The sequence below is a fragment of the Capricornis sumatraensis genome, chromosome 4, assembly GCF_032405125.1.
Source record: "Capricornis sumatraensis isolate serow.1 chromosome 4, serow.2, whole genome shotgun sequence".
Taxonomy (NCBI): domain Eukaryota; kingdom Metazoa; phylum Chordata; class Mammalia; order Artiodactyla; family Bovidae; genus Capricornis; species Capricornis sumatraensis.
In genome coordinates, this window is record NC_091072.1 from 151,892,910 (window position 1) to 151,911,227 (window position 18,318).

The window sequence follows — 18,318 nt, forward strand, 5'->3', positions numbered from 1 at the left end:
TAAAGAATCTACCTGCCAATGCAGGAGGCAGGGGTGCAGTCCCTGGTCTGGGAAGATCCCACGTGCCATGGAGAAATTAAGCCTTGTGCCACAGCTCCTGAAGCCCATGCTCTGCCAGAGAAGCCACTGCGGTGAGAAGCCTGCACGCTGTAACTAGAGAAGCGCCCCTGCTGCCACCAGAGAGAAGCCCGAGCAGCGGTGAGACCCAGCACAGCCAAAAATACGTAGAGTACCAAGAAATAATGGCAGTGTTACCTATGTCAGTCAAATATTAAAAAAATCCCAGTTAGGGTTTAGAATGTCTTTGATTGTATTAATACAGTACGTTTAATTTTGAACCAAATGTGAGTTTCATTTGAATAGTTTGGTAAAAGAAAATGTTTGTTGTATTATTTTTAAAGGTACCCAGTGGCAAATCGGAGGAATTCAGCCCTTACCTCTCCCCTGAACCTAAAAATAGCTAGTTATAACTGTCTAATGATAAGTCTTTTAATTAACTCCTATCTGCGTGCTTCCAGATAGCAAGTCAGTCACGACAGCCTGGAAGTAAAGTGAAAAAACAAGTCAGTCCCAAAATTTCTTCCTAAAGGAATGGTTTCTCAGAATTTCCAGATAATTTAAAATAAAGCTCTACTTAATTTATGCTCTTTAAGGTCTTTATTTCATAGGTGAGTAAGCATACGCAACTATCAGTGTAAAAATAGCTGTTCTTTGTTATAGTTTTTCTGTAACTTATGATATCTAAAGTAATTTGGGAATAAGCTAGGTACTGTGACAGACAAACCAAGAAAATGGTAGAGAAGGTATTGTACTGGGAGGTGGATATTTGTGGTGAGGCTGATTTACAAGGACAGTGATATTTCTTTTTAAAAATGACAATGAAATATTTCAAACTCATGGTGAAGTTTAGAGAATAAGTAAGATTACTAACACAGTAGCACTCCCCCTTGTCTATGGGGGGTATGATCCAAGACTCTCAGTGCATCTCTGAAGCCACAGATAGTATAATACCGTACCTTGTATATTCTGTGTTTTTCCCTGTACATTCCTTGGATACACTTTATAAACTAGGCACAGTTATGGGATTAACAGTAATAATAAAATGGAACAGTTATAATGGTATACTTTATGAAAAGGTGTGTGGTCTCATCCTCTCTCGGTATCTTACTGTACAACTCTGACGCTGTCTCCATCTAAACTAAGTGCTTACCATGCATGGTAGCCTTAACTTTGCAGTTTGAAGCACGACAGCAAAACCAGCACGAATTTCTTTTTCCTTCATCACAATTTCGCTGATGGAAGATTCATTTGTACTGTAGATCTTAGCAACCTTAGCATATGAATTTTTTTCCTTAGTGAGAACTTCCATTTTTCCAGTTAAAAGAAGCATCTTATGGCTTCTCTTTGGCTAGTCTGAGCTGCCAGCTCACTGCGCTTGTGCTGTGGGTCACTTGAACACAAGCAGTGCGATGCCAGGACAGTCCGTCTGATGACCAAGACTCCCACTTGGTGACCAATGGGCAGGGATACAGTGGACGAAGAGATGACTCATGTCCTGGGGTGACAGAGGTGTGAGACTTCATCATGTTGATCAGAACAGCAGTATGCAGTTTAAAACGAATGAATCATTTCTTTCTGGAATTTTCCATTTGATATTTTCAGACCAAGTTGATCTCGGGTAACTGAAACCATGGAAAGCCAAACCACAGAAAGTAAAATTGTGGATAAGACAGGTCCACTGTAGGGTAAACTGCAACTGTTGATGTAATTGACAATTCATCCCTTTGCTTTTCTGCAGTGGGAGGTTATCAGATGTTTGTGATTGTAGATAGTTGGACACATTACTGTAAGTCTTCAAAACCTACTTACTCTTCTCCGTACTCCATTGGGGACAGAGATAAACCTTTTCAGGTTACCAAGTAAAATGATAGTGTTACAACCTGGAAAGGTTTTCCTGTTAATATCACAGATGTTTTCACTAGAAGTTTGTTGACCATAAAGTGCTCAGAAACTTCAACTAGTTGTCCATTGCTTCTGCCTCTTTCATTAATACAGTTAGCTTTAATCAGAAGGGCACAGAGGAAGGAATTTGAGAAAAAAACATACTATGTCCAGGAAGGATATATTTCAGAAGCAGGGCATCTCTTGTAGCTTTTCTACATACGTGTTGATCTTGGTTAAAATTCACATTGTAAAGACCGGCTTGTTCAGCCTCGCTGATTTTTCGTGAAGACGTTAATGTCTCAATCTTGCGTTGCCCTTAGGATTCAAAAATCTCCTCTATGGAGCGTGGGCTCCGAGACTTGGAAGAGGAGATCCAGATGCTGAAATCCAACGGGGCTTTGAGTACTGAAGAGCGAGAGGAGGAGATGAAGCAAATGGAGGTGTACCGGAGCCATTCTAAATTTATGAAGAACAAGGTAATGGTGTGAGATACCTGATTTTTAAAGGGGGAGGGGGTTGAAAAACTGACATGTATTCCTGCCTCTTTAGTGATGATGATGGACCTCACACTCCTTTATCAGGCTTCAAGGACGAATACTTGAAACATAATTCCTTCAGATAAAACTTTCCCAGTATTAACGTCAGAATTACTGATGTTGTATGGATATTTCAAATTTCACTTAAAATTACTTGTGTGAGGCTAGGTGTGTATTATGGTTTAGCACTTCATGTCTGTCAGTGCTTCTGAGGCAAGCAGAATTGCATCCAGATGAGTTTTCTCCCTGTATGAAACGTCACATTCTCTTGTGAAACAGTTTAAAAGTCAGAACACTAAAAGGCTGAACCCATCCCTCTTTTTTCCCCCCTGAAATGGCTTAAATAAAATTGCATCTTCCCTTCAAACACAGTTCCTTAAAGGAAAGTCCTTTGCGCTCCCCTTTGGGGAAGAGCCGTGTATATCAGGTTTATTGTTCCCCACATGCACTTGGCTGTATGTACAGTAAGGAAGGCTGAGACAGGTCAGTCTGCATTATAACCTCTGTCACAGTATTCCTTCCTTAGATCCAAAGGCACTTAGTTTGATTTTCTCAACTATTTTAGGCAAGTTGGAGGATTTAGTTTATTACTGTTATCAGTTTATCAGGTTTGTGGTGTTTTAATTAAAGATCATAATTTCAGTTATAAAATGTTAGCTAGAATATAAGCATCCCCCAAACACCACCCCGCAATATGCCTGTTGTGTCAGTTCCCCAGTTTCTCAGAGGTGGAAACTGTTCCTCTGTGGTACAGTTTCTGGCTTCTCACCGTGATCCCCATACCTGCATATAAGTCAGTAGAATATTCCTCTGTTATCCTAAGAATCTGTTATGTGTGACCACAGTCAGTTTCATGTAACTTCCAGAACTGAAAAATCCATACATCCAACGTTCTGTTAGCTTGATTTGTCCCTGTCTCTTGAGAACAAAGTAAAATATCGTCTCTGCTTCCCGTTTGCCAGTTAGCACATCCAGTCCCTGAAAAATGCCCTGCGAAAAGAGCAAACCCATCCAGGAGTCCTTTGAAGTGGGAATTAGTGGAACCAATCTGATTGTGTTCTATGAGTTATTGTTGTTTCCAGTTCCTGCTCTGGCTCAAAAGCAGGTAAGAAGACGACCCAAGTTGACACCGGAGTGAAAAGGAATAACAATGTCGTGACAGGTAGAGCAACTGAAGGAGGAGCTAAGTTCCAAAGAGGCCCAAGGGGAGGAGCTGAAAAAGAGAGCGGCTGGTCTGCAGGCTGAGGTCTTTGCCGTAAGATCTACCCTTTGCGTGCCGCGGTCCTGCGGCGGGACCTGCGGCTGGCTCTGGGTGCTCCCCTCTCCCTCTGTGGTCGGCATTTCTGCCCGGCGCTGCACTAACCAGCCCGCGCTGCTCTTTAACCGACTCCTCTTTCCCCCTCTGTGTGCCGTGAGCCGTGCGCTCTCCGGAGGGCCTGTCCTTGGTTCTCCATCGTTGCTCTGTCACTGCGTGGATGGCGCTTCAAAGCTTGTTTTTTCCCCTCGGCTCCTTTCCTCTCACCAGACACCTGATGTATGTGGACGGTCTCTTTCTCTTCTTAGGTACAAAGAGTGTGCAGATGCTCTAGGCCCACAGCCCAGGGTTTGTTTGAATCTCACTTCTTGAGTGACGCGCTTTACCCTCCTAGGTAGACATTGCCTCTTAAGTCCCCGATAGGTGATTTTTGCAACACATTTTACTTTTCTGTGGAACAGATGTCTAGGAAGTGGTCAGCTTAACTTATAATTATCTAGTAAATTAGTCTCCAAATCTAGTTCCATCTCCTGTCTAGAGAAGTTGGAATTCCACTTCAAACTGTGATAAAATGATTATTTAAAAAATAGCTAACACTTGAGTACTTATTATAAGCATTTTGTAACCTAGTAAGTTAGATATAGATAGATATATTATCAACCCAATCTATAGATGAAGAAACTGAGAACACATAGGGGTGCTCAGGATACTCAGCTAGTAAGAGGCAGTTTGATTTTTACACAAGCCCTCTGGTGCCAGGACTTATGCCAGTAGGGCCTGCACGCCACTGCCCTGAGCTAGTCGGGCACACATTTGTCTCACAAGTGTCAGAGGAAAAGATGCATTTGAAAATAATGGTGATATAAGACTGGAATGCAGCATTTAAAAAAAACAGAAAACATTGTGCTAATTTGGTGTGTTTGCTATTTATTTATTGACCCCTTTATAGTGTAGATAGAAAAGTGAGATATTTTGTCTAAAAGGGTCCAGTTTGGTTTGTGGTAACCATGAATTGTCTAGAGGAAAAGTTGATCTATAACTTTTTTCCATCAGCTATTATTAATATCTTTTTGTGTCAAACAGGAGGCTGACATTCCATACATTTTTTTCTTGTTTGTTTAATCTGTACACAATATATTAGCACAGGTTTGCTTTCTCCCCATCTTACTGATTAGGAAACCAAGGCTTAGAGAGGAAATTATTCTAGAGGACACATTTATCCTTACTTGGGATTGACTGCAAAGCCTTGTACTCCTAACTTTTCTCTTTTTTTAACTTCTTATTTTATATTGACGTATAGCTGATGAATACTGTTGCGGTAGTTTCAGGTGAACAGCAAGGGACTCAGTCATAGGTGTATACATTATCCATTCTCCCCCAGATCCTCCTCCCATCCAGGCTGCCACATAACGTTGTATGCGCGTAACTTCTAGGGAAATTTTGTGCTTCCAAACTCTTCTGTTTAGAATATTTTCTTCTCTTTCTCAGTCTTTATGGTCAGTATAGCATTAATTGAGGATTATTTAATAATGCAGATGAGGAGACTGAAATTTTATGTTTATTTTTGATCACATGGTCAGAGGTAGCTGGAAATTTGAGTAGTCTATAAGCCATGGGTTCTTTTTGTTGTTATCCAATTTTTTTTTTTTTGGTATTGGGGTTAAGCCATAGGTTCTTTAGCTGATGAGGTGGGAACATTCCTCCTCTATATTCATTCATACAACAAGTGCATTTTTCATGCCTTCTGTTTGTTAGGAATGGGATAACACAGTGTGTGTTTTTTTGTTGGTAAAGGGATGTTGTGAAAGATGCTACGCCGCCAGTACGTGGTGACTCCTGGGCACCTTGCTGTATTTCAGGGTGGAAACAGCTGCTGTTGGCAGTTATCTTCCTCTGATGTCAGTAGTATCAGCCAGTACTTTGCATTCAGTGAGCTCACAGGAATACTTGTTGAATGAATGAATAATTAGATTTATAAATAGAGATTTCATGAATATGAGGAAAATGCTTGACTTCTTGCTGAAACAGAAGAGTAAATTAGAAATTTATTTTTAGTGCCCCTTAAAAAAGTCTAATTTTAATGACAGTAAAATTTATTTCATACTTTCTCATGGGAAATTGTTCTCAACCGCTTTGGCCCTAGTGCCTAAGATTATTGCAGCCGAAATAGTTTAGATACATTCGACCTAAAAAAAAAATTTGTTTGTATCCTCAGTGATACTGTGATTACTGACTTCTTACCAAGTTTATACTTCCAGTAATTAGTCTGTATTTTAGTGCATGAATGCCTTGCCCCAGGCAGTAGACATAATGTAAAAGCAGATGTCATTACTGTCAAGTTGGGTTACATTTAGAATAAAAGACTGAAAATTCTTAGAAGCACAGTAGAATGTAAAGGAGATGTTTGAATTGAAATGTTTTCTAAGTCAAGGTGGGCCTTCTCTGGTGGTTCAGTGGTTAGACTCTGACTTCCAGTGGACTGAGCACAAGTTCAATTTCTGGTCAGGGAGTTGAGATCCCACGTGCCATGCAGCACAGCCAAAAAAAGAAAAAGCAAAATTGTTCACTGTTCTGTCAGTTAACCAAGTCTTTGGGCTTCCCTGGCGGCTTGGTATTAAAGAAACTTCCTGCGAGTGCTGTAGGCACAGGTTTGGTCCCTGGGTCAGGAAGATCCCCTGGAGGAGGAAGTGGCAATCCACACTCCAGTATTCTTGCTTGGAGAATGTCATGGACAGAGGAGCCTGGCAGGCTACATACAGTCCACGGGGTCGCAAGGAGTTGGACAGAACTTAGCAACTAAGCCACAGACATGTCAAGATGAGAAAAATCTGTGGGAGGGGGTGAGTGGCACCTGTTGATTTATGGATTGCTCTGTCAGAGTAATTCAACTTCAAATTACCCATATAGACTCTTACAGAATGAGATTTTATGCATTTTTTATTTAGGTTATATACTTCTATCCATTTAGTTGATATGACATGTTGTAGGTGATACAACTTTGTAGGTGGAGTCTTTTTTTTAGGTCAGTATCCCTAACTCCTCAAAACGATAAGATTTTTTTTTAAAGCACATTTATAATGCCTTATACCACTAAAAGTGGCTTTTTGAGACAGACTTCATGTAAACTTTCATTTCAGAATGAAAAAAGAACTGCAGTAGCAGCTTTTGAGTTTAAATAGCAGTGCTAAAGTTTCTTTTTTCTCTCTGTATTACATCTACACTAATCCTGCTTTATTTATGATTTGAAGTTTATTATGACTTAATAAATGAAAACTGTTTTAGTCATGATCAGATGCTTCTTGTTATCTCATCATCATCTAAGTGAATTGGGATTTTTCGTCATCCATTCCTTTTCTAAAGGATTTCAAAAGTTTAGGAGACAATAAATGAAAACTGGGAATTTTCCTATTAGTTGAATAAGCTTTGATTTTGGCGGGGTGGGGGGGTGGTCATCTAAGATTAGATGATGCAAAAAGATGAATTGTGCCCTGTCCTAAAATTAATGCTGCAGATTTCAACCTGGATCTGTCTGAGATTCAGATTTGAAGTTCTTGGTTTTATTTCTTTTTTCCTTACACTGTTTTATTTTTCTTCTCTAGATTGGTCAGGTGAAGCAGGAGCTGTCCAGAAAGGACACGGAACTACTAGCCCTGCAGACAAAGCTGGAAACCCTCACCAACCAGTTCTCAGACAGCAAACAGCACATCGAAGTGCTAAAGGAGTCCTTGACAGCTAAGGAGCAGAGAGCTGCCATCCTGCAGACCGAGGTAAACGCGTGCTAGGGTCTGCAGGGACACCGTTCCTGGGCACCTTGGCACTTGTGTTACTTCTTCACTTTTTGTCGTGTTGAAATACGGGAGCCGTGGATACTGTTATGAGGGATTCTAAAGCACTGTGATCAGTTATTGCACTAAACTATAATCATCTTGTTTCTGTCATTCTTGGATCTAACAAATTAAAAACCAGTGCACTTTACATATGTTTTTGATATTTCTAAGTATACTTTAGGATTTCCCAGGTGACTCTGTGGTAAAGTACCTGCTTGCCAATGCTGGAAATAGGAGACGCAGGTTTGATCCTTGGATTGGGAAGCTTCCCTGGATACGGGAATGGCAACACACTCTAATATTCTTGCCTGGAGAATTCCAAGGACAGAGAGGAGCCTGGCGGGCTGTAGTCCATGGGGTTAGAAAGAACCAGACCTGACTGAGCATGCATATATGCAAGTATAGAAATGAAAAGATAGTTGTAAAAGCGTTTGTTCTCACCCATGGTAAATCTTGCAGTCATGAATGACCATGAGCTTGGGCAGCCTGTGTTGGGTTATTAAGTGTCCTTAATTTTTGGTGCTATGAATAGCTTTAAGTACGCAAACTGTGGCATACAAAAATGTTCAAGATTCATCTCATTTTGAACTGCAGATTGTTAGATATATGCCTTCACGTCCTGTTTGAAAATAGGGTTATCATTTTTAGAAATCTTAGAAGATGACCTAGGCTGTCAGCCTAGATTTAGGTAAGAACATACTGAATAATTTCATACAGATGAGAACCTGTCGTATTTGCCGTGATGATGCTGTTTGGATTTACTATCTAAAGGAAAATATTTTCTAAAGAGCTCAGTGACGTAGAGAATTTAGGTAGGAGTAGGTAAGCAGTTCTGCTTTCAGTTCAGTTCAATCACTCAGTCATGTCCAACTCTTTGCCACCCTGTGGACTGCAGCACTCCAGGCTTCCCTGTCCATCACCAACTCCCGGAGCTCGCTCAAACTCATGTCCATCAAGTCGGTGATGCCATCCAACCATCTCATCCCCTGATGCCCCCTTCTCCTGCTGCTATCAATCTTTCCCAGCATCAGGTTCTTTTCCAATGAGTCAGTTCTTCGCATCAGGTGGCCACAGTATTGGAGTTTCAGCTTCAGCATCAGTCCTTCCAAGGAATATTCAGGACTGATTTCCTTTAGGATGGATTGGTTTGATCTCCTTGCAGTTCTGCTTTACAGAAGAAAAGGCATGTAATATGGATTAAGGTTTTGTTTTAAAGAACTGGATAATCAACAAAGGTATAGTTTAATGAGAAAACGGAATGGGTAGTAAAAAGAATGCAGAAAAATATCACAGACTCAGAAATTCAGTATCTTCAAGTGAGGAGGAAGAGAAAAATGACCCAAATATTTCACATAATATACTATTTTTATACTGTGGGATTTTGTTGAAAATGAGCAATTTAGATGGTGTGTTTATAATTTTCCTTACAGCTTACTTAGGCCTTTTCTATTTTGATCATGTTTCGTTTAGTCATGGCATCAGCTTCCTACCTTAGAGGCATGTTTTGGGTATGAATACAGCTCTGGCATCAGTGTTACCGAGTTTGACCACCGGCAGCAGGTGCAGATTCTGACCTGTTGCTTAAGTTCTTTGTGCCTCGTTTCACATCTGTAAGGTGAAGAGGAGTGCCGGCCTCATTAGGTTGTTAACATTAAGCCAGTTTATTCACGTCTGGTGCCTGCCACATAGTAAAGTCTTTGTACATCTAGCTTTCGGCATCATCATAGTTCTTATAATACTGTCAGCTAATGTATGTAAACTGCTAAAACAGTGAGAGAACGTGGCCACTTTCCATTGGCATAAATTTTATGTGGAAGTTCTGCTGTTTACTATTTTATCAAGCAAAATTAAGGTTTACTCATGGAATTGCAGATACAGAACTACCTGGAAAATGTAACCTGCAAATTTATTAACTTGCATGCATGTTAAGTCGCTTCAGTCGTGTCCGACTCTGTGCGATCCTATGGACAGCAACCCACCAGCCTCCTCTGTCCATGGGATTCTCTAGGCAAGAATATTGGAGTGGGTTGCCATTTCCTTCTCCAAATTCTTTTAATCAGTTCAGTTGGAGAGGAGCTTTATTAAAAGAGTTTTTCACATCAGTGCCTGGTTGCATGCAGTACTATGAAAGAGTCAGAAGAGGGCACCGTCGCTTTAAAAGTGAGCCTGCTTGCAGGCTTGCTGCTGTGATAGCTTTGGATGGAGGTGGCAGGTGTGCAAACCAGAGTCCCAGGCAGTTGGTTAGTGATGATGCAAACACTTAAAAGCTTGTCACAGTCTAATAGATGACTTCTTCCCCTTGGCAATTCATCCTTCTCTTTGTACCCCTCTCAAATAATGTTCTCATTAACTGGGTCTCAGACACATGGGCTTGTGATTGGCTTCTTGTACCGTACAGAACAAAGACTGTGTTTGTGGTCATTCTTGGATGGTTTTTATATTTGTTTTTAGCCATTGTGGGAGTAACTGAGTTTCAGAAATTTACCCCCACAAGTTAACAGGACAACTGCTCAAATATAAGTGTCTCATTCTGAACAATAACAGTAGGAAAGCTAGCTTCCTTTTGAATTGGGGTGATTTTATGAGTGTTATATGCCTGTTTATTAGGATTTACTTTTTTTTGTAAATTACTCTGATGACACTTGACACTTTTTCCAAAGCAAGTTTCTCCTATTGGATCCCCTAAAAGTCAGTTTGAATCAACTGTTGAAAAGTTCTCATCTCTTTCTGTAATTACTAATATTTCTTTTGCTCTTATTTGGTCTTGTCTTCCTCTCTGAAGCTATTCTGGAGTTTCATCTGGCTCTCAAATCACTAAATTAAGCCAGGGATTGAGGTCTTTGGGGGCAGTGTGTATTAATAACACCCACGGAATTGTTCCTGTTTTGTGAACACCTCTGTTGATCTGTTAACCTCCACAGAGCTGGTCTGGATTTAGTAACATTGTGGTCAGAAGCCTGGGCTTTGAAATCAAACCTTGGTTTGAAACACAGTGTCCTGCATTTATTAGTTATGTGGCCTTGGATGAGTTATTTTACCTCTTTCCTCTTCCATTTTTTCATAGGTCCATGAAATTAATAATAATGCCAATTTCTTAAGGTTGAAATATATGTTTAATGTGGCTAGAATAGTTTTTAAATTATGATGCGCTCATCTGAATTTGGAGGTTAATATTAAATATCACTGGGTTAAAGTATTGCCATTGGTTTTTTTTAGACTATACGTTTGCAACCCCCTCCTACCCTTGTACAAATAAACTGGAATGATACATCTCTGCCTGTGGTCTTCTTGAAGTTTCTCTGAGCTCTTCAGCTTTTCATTGGGATGGGGTGTCAAACGAACTCACTGAGTTTGTTGAAATAGCCTTTTTAAAAGGTCTGCTTGTGTGTGGTGTTGGTCTCCTGGCCTGGTGCCCTTCGTTCATCCTCCTTTCTAGGTGGAGACAGTGGGAGAAGTGGTGACGGGAGGTTATGCTATGATCTTGGGCAGGTCACTTAGTGTGGGCTTTGCTTTTTTTGCAGTCTTAAAATTAGGAGTAGTTTATTTAATTTTTAAAAACCTTGCAAAATACTGTCAAATACAGGAAAAATGCAGAAAATAACATATTAGACATCACTCAGATTTAATCTGCATTAATGTTTGACCACTTTTAAAGGTCCTTTAAAAGCAAAGATTCTTTAAAAAAAAAAACAACTCATTCTAAACAGAATATTCAGTGGAATATCTGATTTAAGCAGAAACGTTTGTTAGAATCTCAGGTTTTTAAAACTGGTTGGGACCAGGAATAAATATGTGGGCGCTGTTGGGGGGGGTTGGTGGCTAAAGCCTTAGGAATGAAATGGTTTCTCCAGAGGAAGCGGAAGGGAGTGAGACATAGAGGGAAATGACAGAGGGTCCAGTGAAGAACAGGCTTCCCAGGTGGCGCTAGTGGTAGAGAACTCACCTGTTAATGTAGGACCTGGGTTCAATCCCTGGGTTGGGAAGATCCCCTGGAGAAGGGCATGGCAACCCACTTTAGTACTCTTGCCTAGAGAATCCCATGGGCAGAGGAGCCTGGTGGACTACAGTCCATGGGGTTGCAAAGAGTCAGACACCACTGAAGTGACTTAATCACGCACCAGTGAAGAACATTGAAAAGGCGTGGTCGGAGAGTTGGAAGCAGAATGAGTCCTGTAACTCCAAGAGAGTAATTATAGGAAATACACCATTGTTTCCATGCAAATACTACTGTGCTCTTAGGTAAATCTATTTATTGATATAAAACAGAAGAAGGCTAAGATGGGTTGAGATTATTATTGGTGTTTTTTTTTTTGGTGGGAAGGGAGTTGAGATTATTAATAGTTTTGTGATCAGAAATAAAAGACCAGAACAGCAGGGTAGCTATTTTTCTGTTCACGTCCATTGGTAGAGAAAGTCCTGCAGAGGAAAAGCCTCCTACTTTTGTTGAAGTTGGCATAACCTGCTTGCCACAGACCTTGATGCTTGGCAAGCTGGATAGATGCTGTTCCTCCAGCCCAGAGGACATGAATAAACAAGGCATTATTCCCCGTGCCAAGAATGGTGTTAGGGTGATGACTGTGTATCCTGCTAATCGCTGAGGGGTTTCCCTGAATATGCTTTTTTTGTGTGTGTGTGTGGTTTGTGAAATATGGACCTCACGCAAAATTACACTATGAATTTAGTTCAAACCAAAAGATCAGTGTAGAATTCAGAGCGATTAATCTAGTAGTAGCAAAGTGGTTTTTGTGGTATTTTGTATCTTAGATCTCCAGACCAGCACATTTAAATTCTGCGTTGCATGAAAAAGCAAACCAAGGTAAAGTGTACACAGGTGACTTGACTTGAAAAGATCATTTAGTGATTAGGGTGTATGTGGGCGCGGGTAGTTTGTGCCTAATCTTTGGGATATAAAATATCTTGAATATCAAAGCCGGCATTTCCCACTGCAGTAACACCAAAAGTGTGTGTCTATAACAAGAGTTTTCACTCATTACCTTTTTCAGTCACCAGTTCCTGTGGGTCTCATACCTGACATTCCCTCAGAACAGCACGCAGGGTTTAGTGAGTGGTTAGCACAGGCCCACCTCCAGGTCACTTAGCAGAGTCAGGGATCTGATGCAAAAACGCAGCAGGGCATCTGGGTGCTTTTCGCAAAGCTGCAGCACTCTGAGGTCTCACGGTTACTGTCCTCAGAACTCTGTTATGTTTATAGCAGTTTCAAATGAGACTAGTTTCCTAGGAAATTTTCCTCAATATCTGTTGAGCAGTAAATGCTACTACACACACACAGTATTGATACTCAGATACCATATCATTTTTATATAATGTTAGTTTTTTGGTTTTTTTTTTTTGCTTTGTTGTTCAGTTGCTAAACCATGTCTGACTCTTAGTGACCCCATGAACTGCAGCACACCAGGCCTCCCTGTCCCTCACTATCTCCCAGAGTTCACCCAAGTTCATGTCCATTGAATCGGTGGTGTCATCCAATCATCTCCTCCTCTGCCACCCTCTTCTCCTTTTGCCTTCAGTCTTGCCCAGGGTCTTTTCCAGCATCAGAATCTTCTCCAGTGAGTTGGCTGTTCACATCAGGTGGCCAAAATATTGGAGCTTCAGCTTCAGCATCAGTCCTTCCAATGAGTATTCAGGGTTGATTTCCCATAGGATTGACTGGTTTGATCTCTTTGCTGTCCAAGGGACTCTCAAGAGTCTTCTGTAGCACCACAGTTGGAAAACATCAATTCTTGGATGTTCAGCCTTCTTTATGGTCTTTTTTTTTTTTGCTAATACTAGTTATTTATTTAATTTATTTTTAATTGGAGGATAATTGCTTTACAGTGTGTGTTGGTTTCTGCCATACATCAGCAAGAATCAGCCATAGGTAAACATATGTCCCCTCCATCTTGACCCTCCCTCCTTAGTGTTTTGATATGGTATAGTTTTGATATATTATTGATATTATGGTTATAATGCTATTATTTCCGATGTGTTGGTACTTGGACAGCAAACTTCGGCTGTATAGTCTGAGGGGCTGGTGGTAGACTTGCTTGGCCTCACAGATCTCTGAGTGTGTGATGACGTTGTCAGCTGCAGGTGGGTTTTAGTATCTGACTCAGCAAGTGTCATGTTTGGTGGAAGTTACAGTTTTCTTTCTAGTTTTAAATTTTCTAAAGCAGTGTGGCATCACTTGGGAACTTGTTAGAAATATTGATTCTTGAGCCCCAACCTTGCTGGATTAGAAACTCTGATGGCTTATCCTGACATTCTGTTCAAATCTTCTGAAGGATTCTAATGCACATAAAATTTGCAAAACATAATGGATCATACCTGCTTTTATAGAAGTAACAAGGCTCAGCCTGTTTATAACAGTTCTCTATCTTGTCCCGTTTATTCAGATCTATTTATCTTGATACCATCATAATTTAACTGATGTAAAATTTTTATTTCATTATGAAAGAACTCACAAAATTTTAGAGTTTAATTTCTAAGTAGTCATGATTACATTCAGAGTGGTATGTAGCCTTTCCCTTCTCCAGAAAGTGAAAGTTGCTCAGTCCTGTCCGGCTCTTTGCGACCCCCATGGATTGGTTCTTCAGGCCAGAATACTGAAGTGGGTAGCTTTTTCCTTTCTCCAGCAGATCTTCTCAGCCCAGGAATTGAACCGGGGTCTCCTGCGTTGCAGGCAGATCTTTACCAACTGAGCTATCAGGGAAGCCCCATTATTTGATTCTAATGTAAGCTTGCTATAAAAATATCACTTGGGCAACAGCACACATCTATTGGGAAGGAATTATATTCTGTTCTTTTCAGTTGTTATTGTTTAGTCATTAAGTCATGTCCAACTCTTTGCAACCCCCATGGACTGTAGCCCGCCGGGGTCTACTATCCATGGGGATTCTCCAGGCAAGAATACTGGGGTGGCTTGCCATGCCCTTCTTGGGGATCTTCCCAGCCCAGGGATCAAGTTGGAGTCTCCTGCATTGGCAGGCGGGTTCTTCACCGCTGAGCCACCTGGGAAGTCCTCCTTTTCAGTTAATCACTTGTAAAAATCTCAACACTCGTAGGTGGACGCTCTGCGGTTGCGTTTGGAAGAGAAGGAAACCATGCTGAATAAGAAGACAAAGCAAATCCAGGACATGGCTGAAGAGAAGGGGACGCAGGCCGGGGAGATCCACGACCTCAAGGACATGCTGGACGTGAAGGAGCGGAAGGTCAATGTTCTTCAGAAGAAGGTGAGGTGCAGGTGTTCTGAACCCAGGGCCCTCTTACCTTGTACCCACATGCTGTCAAAGTCTGTCTCTCATTCCTCTGTTGATACTTTTGCAGGTAGGAATTGAAAACTGTTGTTGAAGGAGGTAGGTTGTTAAAACTGCCCTGCAGATTCGGTTCTTAAAATTTCCAAGTAAACACTGTCTGGTATCTTCAGGCGTATTCTCCATGTTACTGTTTGTGCACAGTACCTTGTAAATCGCCCGAGCGTTTGTACTGGCATCGCTGTGCCTCTCCTGGTCTTCTCTCTTGTACGGCAACTGTGGTGACATGTTAGTGTAGTCATGGGTCGGGTGCTTGCTGTTCCATCCTCAGGGTTAAGAGGACTACAGTTTTGAATAGAGACACGTGCTACTGTACTGACATGTAATGTGCATATCTCAAGGAAAAGAAGACTTTCTTTCCTTTTTTACCTTAATCACTACTGGGAAGAGGTTAACACCCTATAATCAATCAGGAAAGTACTATTGATCATCTGCCCCTCCCACATTTAGCTTCATTAAGGCTGCCTTTGAGGTGACAGAGTACGTACTGCTGTTTATTGTTCCTCTCCATTGAGGGGATGGATGAGAAGTATTTGATGTTGTCCTAGTAGCAGCAGCAGCAGCAGTTCATTTTTAACCTCTAACCATAGCCAGGGAAGATAATTCACCTTATTGCACCTCAAATTCAGCTTTTCCTTTGTGTACAGAAGACTGTGTTTAGTATTTGTCCTCTGTTACGTGAGTTTGGTTTTCATCTGCTTTCGAGTACACATAAAAGTTAGATCACTCTAAATAGTTGCCTATGATACGTTGTTAGTGGATGCTAGTTTGTTGTACGTTTTTGCTAGTTTTAAATTATGAAAGTAATATATGTTCAAGGTAAAAAAAATTCAAGAAGTACAAAAACATCAGAAATGAAATTATTTTTTCTCATTCTTTGGCCTTGTCAGTGCAGCTCCTTAGATGTAACTTGCTGTTAATTACTGTATACTCTTTTATTAAATATCTGGTTATATATATGGGCCTGTTTGTGTCACACACCTTTTTTAAAAAAGACAACTGGGATCATACTTTTTTATTCATTTGTTTGCGTCTTTTTATATGTAGCTTTATCTCATTGTTTTTAGTGTCTGCATGGCCTTCAGTGTCTTACACCATAATTAACTGATGCCCTATAGCTGTGTCAGTAGATATTTATAGGGTTTTTTCCCTCTTATTTATATATTTGTCATGACAGCATAACGGATAGCGACATGAATACACCTCATTCAAGAGTGATACTGTGTGAATCCAAAAAAAAAAAGGATGCCCAGTTTTTTACAAAGCCTGTGGCTTTTTTATATTCAGATGACTTTCTTCACAGCTTCATCAGATGATTGTTGCCAAACCTGTAAAAATTTCCATTGACCTCGTAGATAATTAAAAATGTCAACCTTCCTGCTTAATATTTGTTTAAATCTGAGTGCATTTCATAGTTTTCTTTGGGAACCTACATGTTCCTGTCATTTTTACATTTGGTATCATGGATTAATTTTTCCCCATGTTGAACTGGCCTCTTTCTTCATGCTTTCCAAAATATGTTTTGTCTTTTTCTTCTTTGTTTCCTTGGTGGTGTTTGTCTTAGAATTTACACTTCAAACTTAGTAGTCCTTTCCTCTGTGTCCTCTGAATTTTGGGGCGTGCTCAAAGAGCCCTTATGCCCACCAAGGTTATTAAGTAACTCATACATGCTTTCTTCTGGTTTGTTTAAAGTCTCTTTTTTCTTTCCATCTAAAAATTATTTTATAAAATTTATGTATTGGCTGTAATGATTCAGCTTTTTGTTCTTATATGTGGCCAGACAGCTGTCATTATAATGTTTATTAAATAATCTACTTTTTTTCTTCTGACATGAGATGCCACAAATAAATTGTCCTATAAATCTGGGCCTATTTCTGGCCTGTTCCATGTATCTGCCTCTCTATCTGTCCCAGTAGCAAGTTTTATTAATTATTGCACTTTCATCATGCATTTAGTGTTCAATAAGGTTGTTCTGCTTTATTCTTTTCCTTTTTTTGTAGCAATTTCTGACTTTTCTCACTTGTTTTTTTCTCCACATGAACTTGAGAATCATTTTGTCGAATCCCTCTCTTCAAAGAATAGGTTTATGACTTTTCACTGGAATGTCTTAGAAATCAAGTTAAGGAAGTTTCAAGGGGGTGATGATTAGCCTTGTCAAATACTGCTGATGAGGTAAATAAGATGAAAACTGAGAATTTGCCATTGGGTTTAATACTGCAAAGGTCCTTCGTAACCTTGATTACAGCAGTTTCATGGAGTAGGGAAAGTATAATTTGTGTTTAGTTTTCCTAATCTCTGTATTACTTTTAGCAATGTATTTAATTTTTATGTCTGAATTTAACACATTTTAAAAGTGAAGCAATGTCTGTTGACTACTTTCTATGAAAAATACTTAGTGTGTTTATAATCACCCTTCCTGACTTTTGCTGGTAAACTGTGTTGTCTTTTGCTGTGTCTATGGTACTTTTCATATTTACGTTGTGTTCCTTGTTGAGGGGAAAGAACTGTCGTTTCTCTCATGGTAATTCACATTGTGTAGCCTTCATTTCTGTTTCAGTGAATTTAATGTTTACCTCTAGTTGTTGCACCATAGCCTGCCTTGTTTCCAAGGTTTCAGTTCAGTCGCTCAGTCGTGTCCGACTCTTTGCGACCCCATGAATCGCAGCACGCCAGGCTTCCCTGTCCATCACCAACTCCTGGAGTTTACTCAAACTCATGTCCATCAAGTTGGTGATGCCATCCAGCCAATTAATCCTCTGTTGTTCCCTTCTCCTCCTGCCCCCAATCCCTCCCAGCATCAGAGTCTTTTCCAATGAGTCAACTCTTCTCATGGGGTGGCCAAAGTACTGGAGTTTCAGCTTTAGGATTATTCCTTCCAAAGAAATCCCAGGGCTGATCTCCTTCAGAATGGACTGGTTGGATCTCCTTGCAGTCCAAGGGACTCTCAAGAGTCTTCTCCAACACCACAGTTCAAAAGCATCAATTCTTCAGCGCTCAGCTTTCTTCACAGTCCAACTCTCACATCCATACATGACCACAGGAAAAACCATAGCCTTGACTAGATCGACCTTTGTTGACAAAGTAATGTCTCTGCTTTTGAATATGCTATCTAGGTTGGTCATAACTTTCCTTCCAAGGAGTAAGTGTCTTTTAATTTCATGGCTGCAGTCACCATCTGCAGTGATTTTGGAGTCCCCGAAAATAAAGTCTGACACTGTTTCCCCTGTTTCCCCATCTATTTGCCATGAAGTGATGGGACCAGATGCCATGATCTTCGTTTTCTGAATGGTGAGCTTTAAGCCAACTTTTTCACTCTCCTCTTTCACTTCCAGTGTTTACATTTCATTTAATTCTTGGTTCCCCAAGAAATCCTTTGAACGCCTTTCCCAGAGTGGTCATAAGTGCATGCTGTTGACCATGCGTTTATATTATCTTTTTATATTTCG

At 40.4% G+C, this 18,318-nt stretch overlaps 1 protein-coding gene across 3 annotated transcripts in view; it reads left to right on the plus strand.

The window, feature by feature from the left end:
- Positions 1-18,318, plus strand: part of ERC1 (ELKS/RAB6-interacting/CAST family member 1) — a 245,201-nt gene that overhangs the window by 49,254 nt on the left and 177,629 nt on the right. For 2 of the 3 annotated variants that reach the window (XM_068970756.1, XM_068970757.1), the window contains exons 4-6: positions 2,265-2,420; positions 7,335-7,502; positions 14,624-14,791. In XM_068970756.1, coding sequence (XP_068826857.1) covers positions 2,265-2,420; positions 7,335-7,502; positions 14,624-14,791 — 492 coding nt within the window. Of the gene's footprint in view, positions 1-2,264; positions 2,421-3,642; positions 3,727-7,334; positions 7,503-14,623; positions 14,792-18,318 lie in introns of all 3 variants that reach the window. The other variant, XM_068970755.1, reaches the window with a different exon arrangement.